Below are 18,561 nucleotides of genomic sequence, written 5' to 3' on the forward strand. Positions count from 1 at the left end.
CCCCGAAAAAATTCCAGGAGAACTCAGAAAGGAGGAATCCCCGGAAGAATTCTAGGAGGACTCACCGAAGGGAACCCCGAAGAAATTCTAGGAGGAATTCCATGAGGAATCTCCGAAGAATTTGGAAGTGAAAACTCCAAAGGAATTCCAAGAGGAAACTTTGAAGAAATTACAGGAGGAATCCCAGAAGCAACTCCAGGAAGAATCTCTGAAGGAATTATAGGAGGAATTCAAGGAAGAATTCTTGGAGAAATCTCCGAAGGAATTCTAGAAATAATCTCCGAAGGATCTTCCGGAGAAATCCCCGGAGGAATTCAAGGAGGAATCCCTGAAAGAAGTCCAGGAGGAATTTTCGAAGGAATCTCTGGAGGAATTCCAGGAGGAATCCTCGAAGGATTTCAAACCGAAATCCTCATTGGATTTCCATGAGGAATCTCCAAAGAACTCCAGGAGTAATTTCTGAAGAAATTCCCGAAGGAATCCCGAAGGAACATTAGAAGGAATCTCCAAATTAATTCCAGGAGGAATCCCGAATGAATTTGAGAAGAAATTATCGAAGGAATTCCAGGAGGACTGCTAGAGGAATTCCATAAGGAAATATAAGAGGAATTTCCAAAGGAGTTCTAAGAGAAGTTATCTAAGAAATTCCAGGAGGAAACCCTGGAGAAATTTCAGGGGAACCCCACGACGGAGTATCAAATGAAAACTCTGAAAGAAATTCTGGTGAAATCCATGATTTAAGTCTAGGACGAATATCAGGAGGAATCCTTGAAAGAATTTCAGAAGGAATCCTTGAAGGAAGTCTAGGAAGAAACCCTGAAGAAAATCTAGGAAGAATCCCCGTAGGAATTCCAAGAGGAATCTTCGAAATAATTCCAGGAGGAATTTCCGAATGATTTCTTTGAAGAATCTCCAAATAAATTCCAGGAGGAATTACCGTAGGAATTTCAGGAGGAATGCTCGTAGGTAGTCCATGAGGAACCCCTGAAGTAAATCCAAGAGGAAATCCCGAAGAAATTACAGGGCAAATTGCTGCAGGAATGCCAGGGGAAATTCCCCAAAGAATTCCGGTAGCAATCTCCGAAGCATTTCCAGGTGAAATTCTTGAAGGATTTTCAGCGGAATCTTCCCGAAAGATTATCAGGAGGAGTCCCCGAAAGAATTCCTGGAGGAATTCTAGAAGGAAATACTTGAGGAATTCTTGTAGAAACTCCATGAGAGATCCCTAAATAATATCCTGGAGATATGCCTGATTATATTCCTAAGGTAATTTTTGGAGGAACTTTAACAAGATTCCCTGAAAGAACTCCTGTAAGAAATCTCTGATATAACTCCTGATGCATTCGTAAGTCCTCCTGGAAAAATCTCAGAAAGAATCCCAAGAGCGATCCCTTGAAGAACTCATGGATGAATTCCTAAATGAACTTCTCGAGGAATCCCCTAAGGTTATCTTGTAGGATTCTGAATGAACTTCCCATGTAACGGAACTAGCTGAATAACAGTTTCTTAAGTTTGTTTAAGAGTTGTTTGTTCCACTATTGTACAGCAAAAATGTTTGTTGGGTTCTAAAGGAATCCCTGAAGAAATTCAGGAGGAACCTCTGAAGAAACATCTCCATGAATCCCGGAAACTCCTGGAGGAATCTATGAAGAAACTCTTGGACTTATTTCTGTAAGAACTCCTGTATGAATGTCTAAAAGAACTTAATAAAATAGCCGTATTCGAATTTGTCAAGACTAGATAAGCCATTTCAAAGTTAAATTCTATCGCAGTCGAATCCAAAAATCGTTAATTGCTGTTCGACAGAACAACACTGGACGAAAAATCAGCAATATTTGAGTCCCTGAAGAAGGTACCAAATGTAACCGAAACGTCGGACAAGATATAATAATAGCTGTATTTGAAATATATCAAGACTGGAAAAGGCATTACAACGTAAAATTTCTAAAGGAACTTCAAAAGGAATCCCTGCAGGAACTCCTAGACTAATGTCTAAGACCTTCTTCCTGAAAGAACTTCTAACGGAACTCTTGATGGATCTCCAGGAGGCATCTATGAATCCTCCTGAAAGAATCACTGAAGGGACTTCTGAAAGAATACCCGAGTGAACTTCTGTTTAAATAACTTAAAGAACCTCTGAAGGAATTCCTAATGAACACCTGGAAGCATTCCTGAACCCTCCTGGAATTGTTGAGGAGATCCTTGAAGGAACTCCTGAAGAGGTCACCGAAGGAACTTCTGGAGCATTCCTTGAAAGAACTACTATACTGCATGAATCCTTGAAAATGCTCATGAATCTATGGAGGAACTTCTGTAGGAATATCTGAAGGAACTCCTCGATAAATCCCCAAAAGAACTCCTGAAAAATTTCCATGAGGCATACCGAGAGGAATCCCTGAAGGAATTTCAGGAGGGATTGTTGAAAAAATTCCAGGAAAGATTTCCTGAAGGGACCCTTGATGGAACTCCTGGAGTGATTTCTGAAGAACACAGAACGCCAGGAGAAACCCATTGTTGGAATTCTAGAGGAATTCCTGGGAGATCTCCTAGAGGAATCTCTGAAGAAACTCCTGGACTTATTCCTGAAGAAACTCCTGTATGTAATCCTGAAGGAATTTCCGAAGAAATCCTTGGAGAAACTCTCTGACTAATCTCTGAAGGACCACCTATTGGATCCCCTGATGAATCTTCTGGATGAATCTCGGATGTATTTCTAGGAGGAATCCCAGAAACCTCCTGAAAAAAAATCTGATCGTACTCCTGTCGAGATCTTCCTGAGAGATCTTCTGAGAAAAAAAAGCATGTTAAAACTCCTAGAGGCATCCCTGAATCTCTGAAGGAACCACTGGAGACATTTTTGAAGAAACTCCTGAAGAGATCTCTAAAGGATTTTCTGTAGAATTCTTTGATTGGAATATTAGAGAAATCTTCGAAAGTTTTAGTATTTTATCTCAACTTAATGTAAACAAAATTTTGTTCGTGCACTGGTCATCGGCGTGAAAAATGAAAATCGGCGGCGTGACGAACATCGGCGTATGGCGCGCCGCCGATATCACGGTCGGCGTCGGCGTGGGGCAAAAAGTGTCGGCGGCGGCGGCGTGGCGCGGCGGCGCACAGGTCTAATGTTCATTCAACCGCTTCCTCTCCGTTCAAGATTTTCTCAACCTCACACTCACACTCATGTATCCATGCCATCACGCAAGCTAAGTCGCGCGCCAATTCAATGCCTTCTTTTTCATTCTCCCATCCACTGTTCAATGACTACACGGAGAAACTAAAAAACTCAAAATTAGGTACTTTTAAACTCAATTTTGAGTTCTTTTTCATCTCCCTTTTCATGCGCTCTTTCTGTTGTTGTCAGAGAGTGAAGAGAGAAACAGCCCAACTTTTGCAGTTCCGTGCGTCAAGCCAAAATTGAGTTTCTAGCACAGTACTCAAATTTGAGTGAATACAACCTAATCAAAATTTCGGTTGGGTGGAAAAAACTTAAAATTAGGTATTTTTTTTCACATGGAAGCAAGCGGGAACAACCCAACAAAAACATCGATTCCATCAACTCAAAATTGGCTTGACGCACGCAACCCCGAAGTTGGGTGGAAAGAACTCACTTTTGGGTAGTTTCGTCTCTCCGTGTACGACAACGCATGGCATTTGCGCATGTATGCAGTATTCCATTCTTGTTTGCATCAACACAACCAAACGGCCACTGAACGGCGTCGAGTGCGAGCTTTCGGTAGCACAAACGTCAAATGGAAAGCTCGTCGAGAGTATGCACGGAGAGAAGTGATGGGTACATTTTTATATTTTTTATTGTGCTCACTTTATCCACCACAAAAAGTAGTGCGCATCCTTCCCGTTGTTGTCAGCAACACAGCGCACTAGATGCGAAACAGTTGCGACACTTGTGGACCAAGAAAATGGCATTTTTTTTATTGAATGTCGGTCTTGATTCCAACCGGATAGACAATACTGATAGATGGACCGACACTTCTCGGACTTCATTGATGTTGGAATTTTCAGGGGTCCCAACATCGAGAGATCATTATCTCGTAGTTAGTAAGATATGAGCTCAACTGTGTCGGACATAAGCAGCTGGCGATTAATGCGTTTCGATAACGTTATTCAGTAGCTGACCATCACTAGAAGCTGGACGAGCGAATAAGTGATCGCAGCACTCTATCAGTGGAGCGATGAGTACGGCAGCGCGGGAGGTAATAGACACTGCTCGAAGACTACCTAAGAACGGGTGGCTCGATAGGAGTGCCAAAGGGTTACCAGAAAAATGTTGCTAGAAGACGGATGCTGGAACCCGGCAAAGCAGGGAACGATTTATGGGAGACGGAGGATCCGAAAAACAAATCCACCACAAAAGATCATGAGGAAAATGTGGATGCTCAGGGAGGCGCAAGAAAGTACGGAACAGAATGATATGTGGAGGTTTTACGAAACTGACAATGGCGTGCGGAGAAAAGCAGCGCCTTCTCCCGCTATGTGGAACTTGCTGACAGACAAACAATGATGGAGAGAGTGCTTCCAGGAACTGTTGAACGGTGGAAATAAAAGAGCGAAAGACATAATTTGAATCCACCCGAAAATCTGCTTGACGTTAGTCCGGCCTCCAGTTAGCCTAGTGGTTAAGGCTATGGATCGCCAATCCGGAGATGGAGGTTGCGATTCCCGCTCCGGTCGGGAAAACTTTCTCGACTCCCTGGGCATAGTGTATCATTGCACTTGCCTCACAATATACACATTCATGCAATGGCAGGCAAAGAAAGCCCTTCAATTAATAACTGTATAAGTGCTCAAAGAACACTAAGTTGAAGCGAGGCAGGCCAAGACCCAATGCGGACCTACAGCCACAAAGAAGATGAAGAAGAAGAAGAATAAGAAGAAGACGTCAGTCCGGCCGTGGCAGTGGTGACGAAGTGGTGCTAAGTGGTGAAACTTTTGATTGCCGGATCGGAAGATTTGATAAAATTCATAGGCTGCAGTTCTTGTGGACTTTTGAAAAAAATTTCTGCCAAACCGAACTCATTTTAGATAAATTAACCCTTGTTGTGTATTTTAGAGTAATTTAAAACCCAAATCTTACACTACGCTTCCGAGCTGTTCCCAACGCGAAGCATTAGGAAGGTTGAATAGGCTTTTCCTGGAAGCATGTCTATAGTTTTGTGTAGATAAATCACTCCATGGCAGCCCCTTTGTTTCACAAGAGCTAAACAAACGGGAATAAACACACGGTGATTAATGTCTCCCCCAAAAAAGACGAATGCGCCATAACTTTTAGTCAGTCTTCGAAGATCATCATTGCGAGCGTGAGTTTTAAAAAGCAAGCTTTGGAAAAGTTCAAACTTTATGATCAATTCAAATCTTCGCATTTTATTTCTCTTATGCTCCTTTGATCAAAAATAGTGCATCATTGATGCAAATCATTTCATACTAACGGTAGGCATTTAACTCGAATGCTTCTGATGTTCAAGTAATGTTATCCTGAATATTAGAAAAGGACTGCATTGCACACCTCAGTTCACGTTAATGCGTCCATTGGTAAATCGTAATAAACGACGACACCTGAATCCAAAATTTATTATTATACTTACCTAGCCTGAATCTATGCCTTTCGTATGCTGATGTGAAATCGATTCAGGAAGAAGTATTAATTATTGAAGCTGATAACAAAAAGTTATCAATATTTTTAACCTTTCAGGACGCGCGCCTGTATGACCTTTAAACTGCACTCGCACTCGCGCTGAATACGAGGAGCGAGGTTTTTTGGTATTGTTGTACTTTTTACAACTACGCGCGTCCGGTTAAAAGAAGATGGATCCGATTGGATCGAACATTTTGATATGTTAGCTGAGGAAAGTGTTAGCTAACGCAAATCCCAATAATTGAACTGAGGGAAAGTCATTAGAAATAACCTATTAAAGAACCTAGCCGTCGGTGGTATAACGCAAAATAGTATGCACGCTAATCTGTTTCCTTCTCTAAGGGGTGATTTCTACACCCTGGCTTAAGCGTTAAACCAGGTTTAACCACGGTTGCACAAATTCTGAAGCTTCCAGCGAACGTGAGTTTTTGTTTTTTTCTTTTCACCACACCGCTTCTGACGTTGAAGCCCCTGTCCTTCACGGAGGCAATTGAAAAGAGAATAAAAATTCTCTCTTCGCTCACACCGGGGAGACAGCGGGGTTCAAAAGCAACATTTTTCCTGTGACCGGCACTCAAACGACAAAAATTCACCACGTTTGCTTATGGGCGAGTCGCATTCAGCGCAGAGCGTGTGTTGATGATGGCGCAGTCATTACCTCCACAATGTAGTTGAATTTTTCTGCGTTCACTTTCAAGTATCTCACAGCAGAGCTGAAAATGAATGTCAAAAGCATTCAGTTCAGCAGAAATTCATTCAATTGAATGAGATTTTTTCAACCCTGGGTTTAACTATATGGGTAAGCCTGGCTTACCGGTTAAGCCGAGGTGAAGAAATCGGCCCTAAGAGTCAGTGAAGGTGCTTATATAAGAGTGAACAGAGTGAACAGAGGCTTTCCCCAAGTATTTATATTTAATTAAAACTAATAGTAAATATGATTCACACAGATAAATAATTTATTGCTGCTGTTAATGGAGCACAAAAAAAAATCTGTATTCTAATGATAATAACTATTGGCGGCCTCAAAAAACAGGTTGGGACTTGGGTCAAACGCCCGAACTCGTTAATACATGATGCGGGAAGGGATCTGCCAGAAGCGGTTCACGAACTGTCAACAAGTGGGGTGGTTGTTTGTATGTCCAATGCCAATCTTCGATCCATCGATCCAAAGTTCAATTCAAAGCCGATTTATTCAAATGCTGAAAAATGTGAAAATTAGCGCATTTTCGTTTTGTATAACATTAATCAAATACCTAACTTAACTTCAACTTCAACCGCAAGTGAGAAAGCTTCGGTGTCAATAAAGATTTTCAGCTGCCACCAACACAACGTTGCTGGTTACTAGGCCAACCACCATAGGATCCTAGCTACCACCATATATGTTTGCCAGCTCTCGTAACGCTTTTCTTCATTCTGCTAGTGTGAGGATTTGATAAATGATTTGCATCAATGATGCAGTATTTTCATCGAAATGATAGGCACAAGTCATGGCAATGCTGATTTGAAAAATAAGGAGCGCGCATTCTCCTGCTCCTAGTTTTTTGGATCAATGCAATGCAATGCAAAGGAAATTTTGAAGACTGACTTTTAGCAACACCACACGTCTCCCATGTCACTTGTCGGTAATTGAAAGTTCGTTTTCTTGTGTCATAATTTATTTCCTGCGATACAACAACATGTTGTATCGGAAGCCATGCAGCATCCAAATAAAAGCTCACATTCAACTTCACGTTCGACAAAATTACTCCGTCATTTCTTCAGCTGGCGAATGAAGTTCACTCCCAATCGATCCATCTGAATCCATCTGCCGGCTGACTGCGTTGAACTCTGAGCGTAGCGGAACGACAGGTACGTGCCTCGAATTCGAGGCAGAATCTTAGTCCATATATGATGGGGCTTTTGGAGGGGGTTCTAGTAGCTCAGACAAGCGGACACAACAGTTGTGGAACGGAAAGGAAATCAGTTCACCTTGACTAGGCAGATCAAAATTCAGATTATCGATGAGGTAAGAGTGATCTGCAAGATTCACCGAAAATGGTTGAAGTTTGACCGAAGTTCGGCGACTTTTTTTTAAATATTATAAGTTGACAATTGATTAATCAAAAAATCATGCCTTCGAATCTTTTGTTTTAGATGTGATTTCTTAAAAGTTTCAATGCCAACTATAACAAGTATGAAAACTCGAAAATAAGGTGAAATTTTCTCATCGTGCATGAAACATTTTTTTATGAACTGCATCTCTTTGTATGCGATTTCTTTAGCGATTAAGCGTCTCGCCTTTAAGGACAAAATTAGACACGTTATCTTTACTGCTGTAATCCAAGATGCGAGATTCGGAGGCACCACATTCGACTTGGGGAATGGAGCTTTGCCTTTTGTTTGTTTATTATAGGATTCGTGACTTTTTTTCCTACGGTCAACGAGACTTCGTTACGCGCATCTGCCTCAATTTAACATTTCTTTTTCTTGGTGTAACGTCTCCACTGTGACAAAGCCTGCTTCTTAGTTTAGTGTTCTTTGAGCACTTTTACAGTTATTAACTGAGAGCTTCCTCTGTTGCCAACGACCATTTTGAATGTGCATATCGTGTGGCAGAAACGAAGATACTGTATGCCCAAGGAAGTCAAAGAAATATCCATTGCGAAAAGTTTCTGGACCGATCGGAAATCAAACCTGTCACTCCAAGCATGTTCATGCTGAATTCCTTTCTGTGGCTGTGGTTTTGCTTTTTGCTCGGGTTTGCTCCCTCCGAAAACATACATCATATCTTGCCTAGGCAACGTGACCAGTAGACACTCGTGATCACAGCAATGTACGGCAACTCTGGTCTGTAATTAAATAGCACGAAAATCGGAATCGCACAGAAAGTTCTGCACTGGCGGGGCGTGCCACGCTTCGAATCATCAGCGGAATCCCAAACGAAGAGAAAAAAAAACCCAGATTAATCCACCCAGTGGTGATAGTGCCTTTCTCGTCGAATATGTACTCATGATGTTTCCGTGGACGTGCGTTGAAATGTTTATTAATCGCGAAATACTTTATTTAGAAATGCATCGTTCAAACTAAAAATGGTTCAAACCAAACGTGAACCTGTTCATGGAATGAGATGAAATGGAACACATAACCAAAACAAAACAGCAAAAAATGTTACCTTCAGCTTGTTTTTCGACGTCAATAGAGTTACTAAAAGTTCAAATTTAAAATGTCTAAAATGTTTGATCACTTTTAGTGGGACACCCGGAACCGATTCCGGAACGGTTCTGATATGGACTGAAACTGTTTTCTTGCTAACCGTTCATCAGGATATCGGGAAAGCCGCTATTTGGGGTGTTGCATTCCTAATTTTGGTTCACTTTCATATTTGGTCACTTCCGGTGGGACGCCCGGAACCGATTCCTAAACACTACTGGTTCAGATATGGTCTGAGACTATTTTCCTGCTTATCGTTCATCAGGTTATCGGAAAAGCCGCTATTTGATGTGTCGCATTCATAGGTTTGGTTCACTGTTATATTTGGCCACTTCCGGTGGAACACCCGGAACCGGCAAAGGTCGCAAACACTCCCGTTCTCGGTCGCTGTCTCGAACGTTTTTCTCTTAAGGATGGCCCATACATAAACAATATAAAATTCGAAATATGCAAACCAAAGCAACCAGAAAATGCTTATTTCGCCTAGCGTTCCGATATTTTGCTACTAAAGAGTTGATATGTTCTATATTGTTCGTACAATAGGTCAATATGCGAAAAAAATCGAAATATAGTGCTTGGGATCACTTGGAAAGTCTTAGCATCGGAATCATTTGGGCAAAAGCGAAATTTACAACCATATGAGTGCTCCCTTCCCATTAATCGAATTTGCTGAAAATTTCACCGTAGATTCTTAGAATTCAAAACAACAATAAAAGGGTAAAATTTTGCTTTTATCAAGGTTTGTGTTTTTCGTATACGTGTGGGTCAATCTAACGTTCATGCTCATTGCTCATCCTGGTGCCAAGGCTTCTATCGTACGGTGCCACCTACTTCCTGAAAATCGTATTATTTTCCGGTTGCCAGGATTGTCGTACGATGTCAGTCAGTGTGACAAGTGGGCCACAATGTCCACGTCGAACCGTTTAGGCCGAGTGTCGTCATTTCGTGGATGTGGAGGAAATGTTTTTTTTTTAAATTTTCGAGCCAAATTGGAGTTTATTTGTTTTGTCGTGCCAATACATGTGTTCACTCGTTGAGCGATTCCATGTCATCTACACTGAAAAAAGGGAACCTATTTCTAAAACAAAATTATCTGTTCACTGCTTTTTCGAATGGAAGGCAAAGCCATAGGTCCCAGCCCATATGTTGACGGGTTTGAAATGTAGGGTGTCAGGTGCATGTGGATGTTTTCCTGACCATCGTGTTTAGGCTTAGTACCTGTGGGGTGTGAAGAATGATTAGTGATATTCCCCTTGCGTGTCCTTCCCCTAGTAAGCATCGGTGACAGCAATCATCATGACGAGACAGTGAATGTGTTGCTGCCTTATTGAGGAGTGGAGCTTTGACGGAGCTAGTCGCCTGTATTGCGAGGTCCCGTATCATGCCAAGTGATTCTACTGCAATTTGCTAAGAATGGCGGAAACGCATTGTTATAGTGAGTTACGTAATATTTACAGTACCAGAAATAGGTGGATGTTAAACCTCAGCTGATACCGAACGGTGTTAGCTGACCAGAAATAAGAAGAAGTTAGATTGAATTCAAAATGTGGGATTCCACAGGAATTCTATTTGGGATTCCCCGAGTAAATCCACAAATTTCTATGTTTTTCTACAAATTGCTTCCAGGTCTCCTCCAGACGTTCCTTCTGGGATTCCTAGTTAGTTCCGTATAAGATTCTTCCGGGATTTATTTAGAATTCCTCAAGAAGTGTCCCCTGGAATGCTTCTGGGAATGTATTCTGAGATTCCTAAACAAGTTCCATCTGGGATGCATCGTGAAATGTCCTGAGATTCCTTCAGATTATTTCCGGGATTCCTCCAGAAGTTACATTTGGGATTCCTCTAGAACTTCCTTTACGGATTCCTTATACAGTTCCTTCAGGTATCATTCTAGGATTTTATCCAGAATCCAGAACATCTTCCGGATTTTCTACAAAAGTTCATTCCAGCATTGCTTCAGGAATTCCTTCCGGGATTGCTTTAAGAAATCTTTTCAAAATTCTTCCAGTGATTCCTTTCAGAGTCCCTCCAGAACTCCTCCGGGGGCTCCATGTGGGATTCCTCCAGAAGTTCTTTCTGGGATATCTTTAGGAATTCTTTCTGAGATTCATCTAGTAAATCCTTCCGGAACCCTCCAATAACTTTCTTTTCGGCCGGAATTGCTCCAGGAACTATTTCCGAGATTGTCTCAAGAACTCCTTCCGAGAATTGTCAGGGAAATCTTTCCAAAAGTCCTGCATTTCCCTTTCGAGATTCTTCTAAGAACTTCATCCAGGATTCTTTCGGCAACTCCTTCTGGGATCTTTTTCCGGGATTCCTCCGGAAGGTTTCAAACCAGACCTGATACATCGGAGCAAGAAAATTGTAATTCGCTTAATGTTTATATAAGACTGCCGGGCCAGTACAATCCATGCACCAAGGAAACTTTTTCCGGGATTCTTTCAGGAATACCTTCCTGGATTCATTTAGGAATTCCTTCTGGAATTTCCCTTGGAACTCCTCCCGGGATTCCTCTCGCAACTGCTTGTAGGAATTCTGCAAGAAATTCCCACTTTTTTCCGAAATCGCTTCTGCAATTTTTTCAGGAGCTACCTCCAGTATTTCGCTTGGAGCTCTTTTCTCTATTCTTCTTAGAAATCCTACATTCTGGAATTCTTTCAGGGATTTCGGGAATCCCTTCAGGACTCTTCCAGAGACTCCATGCGGGATTGCTCCAGAAGCTCTTTCTAGGATTTCTTTGGCTATTCTATCTGAGATTCATCTCATCCTTCCGGAACCCTAGAATAACTTTTTTCGGTCGGAACTCTTTAAGGAACTATTTCCTAGATTGCATCAACAACTCCTTCAGAGATTATTCCGAGAATTCATTCCGGAATTTATCAGGGAAATCATTTTCAGATTCTTGCATTTCTCTTCCGAGATTCCTCCATGAACTTCTTCCAAGATTCCTTGGGCAACTCCTCCTAAGATCTCCTTCCGGGATTCCTCCGGATGGTCCTAAACTAGAACTAATACATCGGAGCGAGGAAATTGTAGTTCGTTTAATGCTTATTTAAGACTGTTGAGGCGTATCGGTTGATGTCCCAACCCAAGTAACAATCTCAATTCTATTTGGTTTTATTTGTTTTTATGATAGTTTTATCGGAACATTGCATATTCTAGTTGATCTTATCGGAGTTTCAGCTGAGCACAACTATTCTTCGTCAATATGTGGTTTTAAAAACACCTCCAAGAATACTTGAGGTTCAGTTCATAAAACCATAAACACAACAAGAACTGTTGGACTTATGTTCAGTTTTATAAGGTTCTTGTAGTTATCTTCAATCATCCGTTCTTGATCAAGAGCAACTGTTCTCGCATAAGAACAGTTTGGTACATGAAAAATACAAGAAAAAATTCAAGCATCAGATTTTGATTCTCATCGTTCCATTATTGCTGCCTATCAAGAACACCTACCCGGAAACCCAACCGCGACGCGGTGCAGTGCCAAGTGCCTCCGGTTGCAGCATCCGAAATGAGGTGGGTATGGTCATCCAGGACGTCGATTCCCGTGCAATCGGGGTTCCAATCATCGATCTTCAAAATCAACAACTACTTACCTGTTGGAAGTGCTGACCGGAGGAATGATGCACTGCACCGCATCAAGGCCGGTTATCGAAAAAGGTCTGCCTGGTTGGCAATGGTACCGGGCTGATAATTAAATTCATCGGACGAGATTCACAAAGTCCACCGCGGTGCGATAATTCATTATTTGTTTACAATTTGGCGTACATGATTTATGACGTTCTCGGCGAAGTTAGCATAAACCTACATCAAGAACGTTATAAACCTGAGTACTCTTGAGTAATACTTCTTACCCTTGCATAAGATGAAATAAATTTAAGACGTTCTTGATGGAGGCCAACCAGGCTGCATTGAGAACGTTATAAATCCTAGTAGGGTCTTGAACCATTTGGGCAGGTGTACCTATTTTGGGCACTTACCGCTATAACTAAGTTAATTTCAAACGGATTGATATGAAATTTTGTATAGAGTTAGGCACGTACAGTATCTAACTCTACACAAAAACTCAAATCAATCGGTTTGAAAATTACTTGGTTATAGCGGCAAGTGCCCAAAATAGGTACACCTGCCCAATTGGTACAAGACCCTATTCTTGAGTTATGCTTTTAGCTCTGGCATGAGTTGAAAGAAATTTAAGACGATCTTATGGTGATGTTGATTAAATCCATCGATAATGGACCGACCACCGGCCTAGATTTCAATGGAAGCCATGTTGAGAAAACTCATGAGCAATGTTCGCATGACCAGGAATAATATTTTTAAATATTTTATTAGTGCGTTATAATGGAAGCGCGTTGCAATTTTTGGAAGTATCTTGCAACATATATACGATGAATTTTGCTTGGCATTTGGCATCCTTGTTACACCACGGAAATATTTCCAATTTGTGTAATAAATTAATCCCGATTACAATAGTGTGTCATTTTTATTGTGTTTTTAATTTCATTTTAATTATCATCAAACTTTTCTGTCGACATAAAAACTGCATCAGCAACAACACTGACAAATTTATTATCGTTTTATCGTGCACTTGAAGAATTCTACAAGGAGAGAGCAATTCGTCTTGAGGACAACTTGGGAAGTACAACAAGTTTTAAGAGAAATTTAAAAACAACTCTCCAAGTGCATCTTAGGATGGGCCTCTTTGGTCTTATGGCGGGTTTATGGTTGAGTTGATGTCGTTTTGCAGAGCAGTTTGGTTTATGCATGGTTTTAAAGAACAGGTGTTGAAGAATACTTCAAAAGCATTATAAAATTAATTTTGTTACTTGGGAAGGAAACTTATTCCGGGATTCTCCCAGGAACTGCTTCTAGGATTTTTCCATGATTTTTTTTCGATATTCATCTAGGAATTCCTTTTGGAACTGCTTCTCTGGAAACTCCTTCCGGGATTTGTCCGGAAATTTTCTTTTAGAAACTCTCCGGGAAATTTTTACGGGATATTTTCAGCGGCTTCTCCCAGGATTCCTCTGGGAACTCTTTTCTCGAGTTCTGCACTAGTTCCTTCTGCAATTCCCTCCAATCTTCCTAGAAATACTTTAAAAGTTCATTCTGGAATCCTGCCAGATGTTTCCAATGGAAATCCTCCATGAGTTTATGACGGTATTCTTCCAGGAGTTTTCTATGGAATTCTTTATAGATTATTCTAGGAGTACCTTATGAAGTTTCTACAGGAATCCTTCCAACCATTTTTTAATGAAATTCTTCAGCAGCTTTGTAAGGGATTTCTCTGGAGTTCTTCTGGGTTTTCTCCAGCAGCTTTTTCTGGGATTGCATTTTCCAGGAATCCCAGAGAAAAAAATGTTAATACGTTCTTACAGGAACTGTTATGAAAATCTCGGAAGGAATTCCTGCAGGAACCTTGGAAAGAATTCCAGTAGGAATCTCAGAAACAGTGCATAGAGGATTCCCGGAAGGAATCCCTCGAAGTCACAGAAGCAATCTCAGATGGAATCCGAGAAGAAGTTCCTGGAGCAATTCCAGATGGAACCTTTTTAGGTATCTCAAGCGACTCCCCGGGGATGCTTTTGAAATTAAATATTCTGAGAATTTCTCTAGAATTTCCTCACAAATTCCTCCAGAGCTTTTCGAGTTTTTCGATTCACCGGGAAGTCCTCTTGGAGATTCCCAAGATTTAGTTTCCCGGGAACTGCGCCAGGAGTATCAAGGTAATTTCTCCAGAAGTTCTCGAGAATTTATCTGTTGGAGTTCCCAAGGAACTTCTCCAAGATTTCTCCGGGCTTTCTTTTAGGAGTTCCACGGGAATTTCTCCAGGAGTCACCGAAATTTCGTCCAGGAAATTCTCGGGAATTCTTCCATGGCTTCCCCATGAATACCATAGGAATACCATGCTATATGTACTAGTTCCTCGGGACTTTGCCCAGGAGTTCCTCGGAAAATCCTCCAGGAGTTTCACAGGAATTTATCCAGGAGTTCTTTGGGAATTCTTCCATAAGTTTCTCGAGAATTGCTCCAGGAGCTGATTGTGGAAACGACTGGATAAATTATCCCTCTACGGTTGGCTTATCGGTTCGGATAAATTATAAGCGGGGTGATTCTATTTCATCCGACGTTTCGGCCCTTGGTTTGGGCCTTCTTCAGGAAGGTTACAGAGGTACCGCTACTTGTTTGTCACTGGTTGCTTGTTGTTGGGTTGTCGGGTTTGGTATGTTGGCTATTTGTGGATAGATAATGAGGGCGGGTGTAGTTTTATTTTTTTTATTTGCCACTGCGCGGAATACTAATATGGCGTCTAGACACCTACAGGAGTTCTTCGAGAACTCCTCCACGATTTACTCGAGAATTCCTCCAGCGATTCCTTGGATATACCTACAGAGGTGTCTTGGGAATTTCTCCAGGATTTCTTCGGGAATTCCACTATAATTTCCTCAGGAATTCATCAAAATGTTCTCTATAAATGCCTCCAAGAATTCCATGCGAGTTCCTTAATTCCTGGAAATTTCCTCGGGATTTTACGGGAATTTCCGGGGGGTGTTCATAGGGAACATCCAGATACATTTCCGATAAACTCTTGGAGGATTTCCCGAGAAACTCTTGAAAGTATTCCTGGAGGAATTCCCGAAGAGCACCTGAACAAATGTTAACAGACATTTTTCGGAAAAAATCGGATTTTGTAAGAACTATGGAAGAATAGAATAACTCCTTTATTTATTCAGTAGAACAAATTTCTCCTCTTTGGCAGCCAGTGCTGAAGATTCAAGGGATTGAAACTAAACCTATCCAACAAAAAATGAGTCAGCATTTAAGGCGAATCTTTGACCTAATACCTCTCCCAACCTCCAATTCCGTAAAAGAGAACTTTGGGGTTATACTCAGAAACTGAAAGATGAATGAACTTGAGGTCTGTGAAGGGCCTGAAGAGTCTCCAATACAGGAAGGACCTGTAGAGGGGTCCCAGATAGCCTAGTGGTTAAGGCTATAGATCACCAATCCGGAGATGGCGGGTTCGATTCCCGTTCCGGTCGGGAAAATTTTCTCGACTCCCTGGGCATAGAGTATCATTGTATTTGCCACACAATGTATAAATTCATGCAATGGTTGGCGAAGAAAGGCCTTCAATTAACCCTCTAATCCCAACCCCGCCTTTAGACGGGGTATAGTTTGAGCATTTTTGTAATTTTTGTTTCGTGGAAAATCAAAATTTATATATTTTTGGCTGATATGTAGGACTGTTTTGTATATCTCAAAATGGTTAAGGTGTATTTTAAAGCGTATTTACATTTTTCAAAAATCATTGAAAAATTGATGTTTTAGCCACTTTTTAGAAGTCATTGTTTATTTTGTATTGAATCGCTATAATTAACATATTTTAATTTTTTTCCAAATCGTTCTATCGTAGTTTTATAGTTTAAGTGAATCGAATACACTCTAAAATTATTTTTTTTTAAATTACACGAAAAATAAAAATCTCTATGAAAAAAAGTTAAAATAAAAATATTTTAACAATAATCATAAAACCTCAAAATGTTTTCATCTTAAAAAATCCGTACCCCAAATAGGCTTCCAGAAAAAAATATAAAACTGTGGGGATGCTCAAAAATAAAAATTAGAAAAATCAAAAACTGAAATTCATGAAATCGATAATTAAAAAAAATCACCTTCCAAAACATGTTTAAATCGATTTTAGATGACGAAAAATGATATTTAGATCAAAATAAAAAATTTGGGTATTAGAGGGTTAATAACTGTGGAAGTGCTCCAAAGAACACTAAGTTGAAGAGAGGCAGGTCAAGTTCCAATGCGAACGTCGAGCCATGAAGAAGAAGAAGAAGAAGGAGAAAAAGAAGGAGAAGAAGAAGAATAAGAAGGAGAAGAAGAAGAAGAAGTTAAAGAGAGGCAGGTCAAGTTCCAATGCGAACGTCGAGCCATGAAGAAGAAGAAGAAGGAGAAAAAAAAGAAGAAGAAGAAGAAGAAGAAGAAGAAGAAGAAGAAGAAGAAGAAGAAGAAGAAGAGTATCTGATGAACATGGATGAACTAACAGAAGTTGATCCGTTAACTTAGAAGATCCTTTTGGATTTATTTACTGATGTGCAAAATATGTGTGCCATCTGTCAACTCTGGGTTACTCTGGTTGATTGAAAAATCCCAAACCCCAAGGACACCATTCATCCACCCACCACACCACCCGAACTTACCTCCATAAAGTGCTTCAGCATACCAAATCTGGTCCGGCAACGCTGTTTTCCAGCAGCAGCAGTGGACGTACTTCCGCTGATGTCCGGCAGTCCCCGACCACCACCGTAGTGCAACCCATTATTGGCAGCGGTACCGTAGCCGGAGCAGCAGTAATTGTTGTTGTTGTTGTTGATGCTTTGGCCAGCACCACCGGAGTTAACAGCCGCTGTACGCTTCAGTGGTTTGGTTGACGTTGGTGGGGGTCCAGCCGTGGACGACGACAACAGCGACGACGACGACGTCAATAGATAGCAACTGTTGTCCTGCGCTCGAGACGGGAGAATTTTATTTGTTGAAAGCGTATCCAACGGGGATGGACCCAACGAGATGGAAGTCGCGTTGGTGATTTGCACTGGGAAGATAGAAGAATGTTGATGGCATGGTTTGAGTGGGGTGACGACCGGGTTTGGAATTTCATTAAAATGAGCATTTTGAATATAATAATTTTCGAAATTGTCTGCATTGCAAATGAAAAGTTTATAGGGGTTTTTCTAAATATAAAATATGCACACATAAATTTCCCATCCTAGATTCCGCTTTGTTCCATGGCCTGTTCACGCGAAATCTAGCCCAATCAATTGCAAATATCAGCCACTGGCTGGAATTTGAATCCCAAAAGACATACATACTGCATATTGCGGTAGCTATTTGCAATTGTGAATATTTACTCAAGTTGCATTTGTTTTCGTAATCGTTTACATTAAACCCATAGAGTTGGAAAGAGCAATGGCAGGTTGCTGCTAGTACCCTGGGACTTGTATACCGGGAATTGCAGATAACATAGATAGGTTTGTTCGCCCCTTTTTAGTCTGAATCCATTTTCCATTTGATTGTACTAATAGGATAAATAAACCCGAGTTCAGGGAAACTTACATTTTATGCAGATTAAATGTAAATTAATACGGGTCGGACTTTGTTAGTGACCTGTGGTAGTGGAAGGGGATTTTAAAACGATATTCTTTTGATTGCAATATCGGTCTAATCACTGAAAACTTCCCAAGGGTTTCCATTGAATATTCAATTTAATGAGAAATCTATACCCTGTGAAATTGCCCACCATCGCCTTGACCTGTAATCAGGCCAAACTTGCATCGACTTCTTTTGCTGAACGTAATTAATATATCTTGCATTTTCGTTAATAATGATACAACTTTTTTGTACGAGTATACATACAATTTGAATTTGATTTTCTTCTCTATTGGCTTACCTTCTGTCTTCCTTGGCTTACGTAGTCTTCTAATAAATCGTTACATGTGTGTTTGAGTCTATATCAATTTGTTATATAAAATAAGTTATTTCGATTTTTGTCCTCAATATACTCATATTTGAACCACTGTGTAGAGTGTCTCGTCCTCGTCGTGCGTCGATAACTGCTGTCCAACTTGTCTCGTCTCGTCGGGCCTAAAGCTCACCAACAGCACAATTCTCCTCCACGGCTCAGAAATACTCTAGATTTATATTTT

At 40.8% G+C, this 18,561-nt stretch overlaps 1 protein-coding gene and 1 long non-coding RNA gene across 2 annotated transcripts in view; both read right to left on the reverse strand.

Moving 5' to 3' along the window:
* Positions 1 to 18,561, reverse strand: part of LOC134284900 (uncharacterized) — a 194,001-nt gene that overhangs the window by 41,888 nt on the left and 133,552 nt on the right. Inside the window, exon 5 of the mRNA XM_062844441.1 lies at positions 17,059 to 17,450. Coding sequence (XP_062700425.1) covers positions 17,059 to 17,450 — 392 coding nt within the window. The remainder of the gene's footprint in view (positions 1 to 17,058; positions 17,451 to 18,561) is intronic.
* On the reverse strand, positions 6,584 to 7,236 carry LOC134284901 (uncharacterized). The gene is made up of 2 exons (XR_009996002.1): positions 6,904 to 7,236; positions 6,584 to 6,849 (listed from the first exon to the last, which is right to left on the reverse strand). It is a non-coding gene; the product is annotated as an uncharacterized LOC134284901 (long non-coding RNA).

The sequence above is a fragment of the Aedes albopictus genome, chromosome 1 (assembly GCF_035046485.1).
Source record: "Aedes albopictus strain Foshan chromosome 1, AalbF5, whole genome shotgun sequence".
Classification (NCBI taxonomy): Eukaryota; Metazoa; Arthropoda; class Insecta; order Diptera; family Culicidae; genus Aedes; species Aedes albopictus.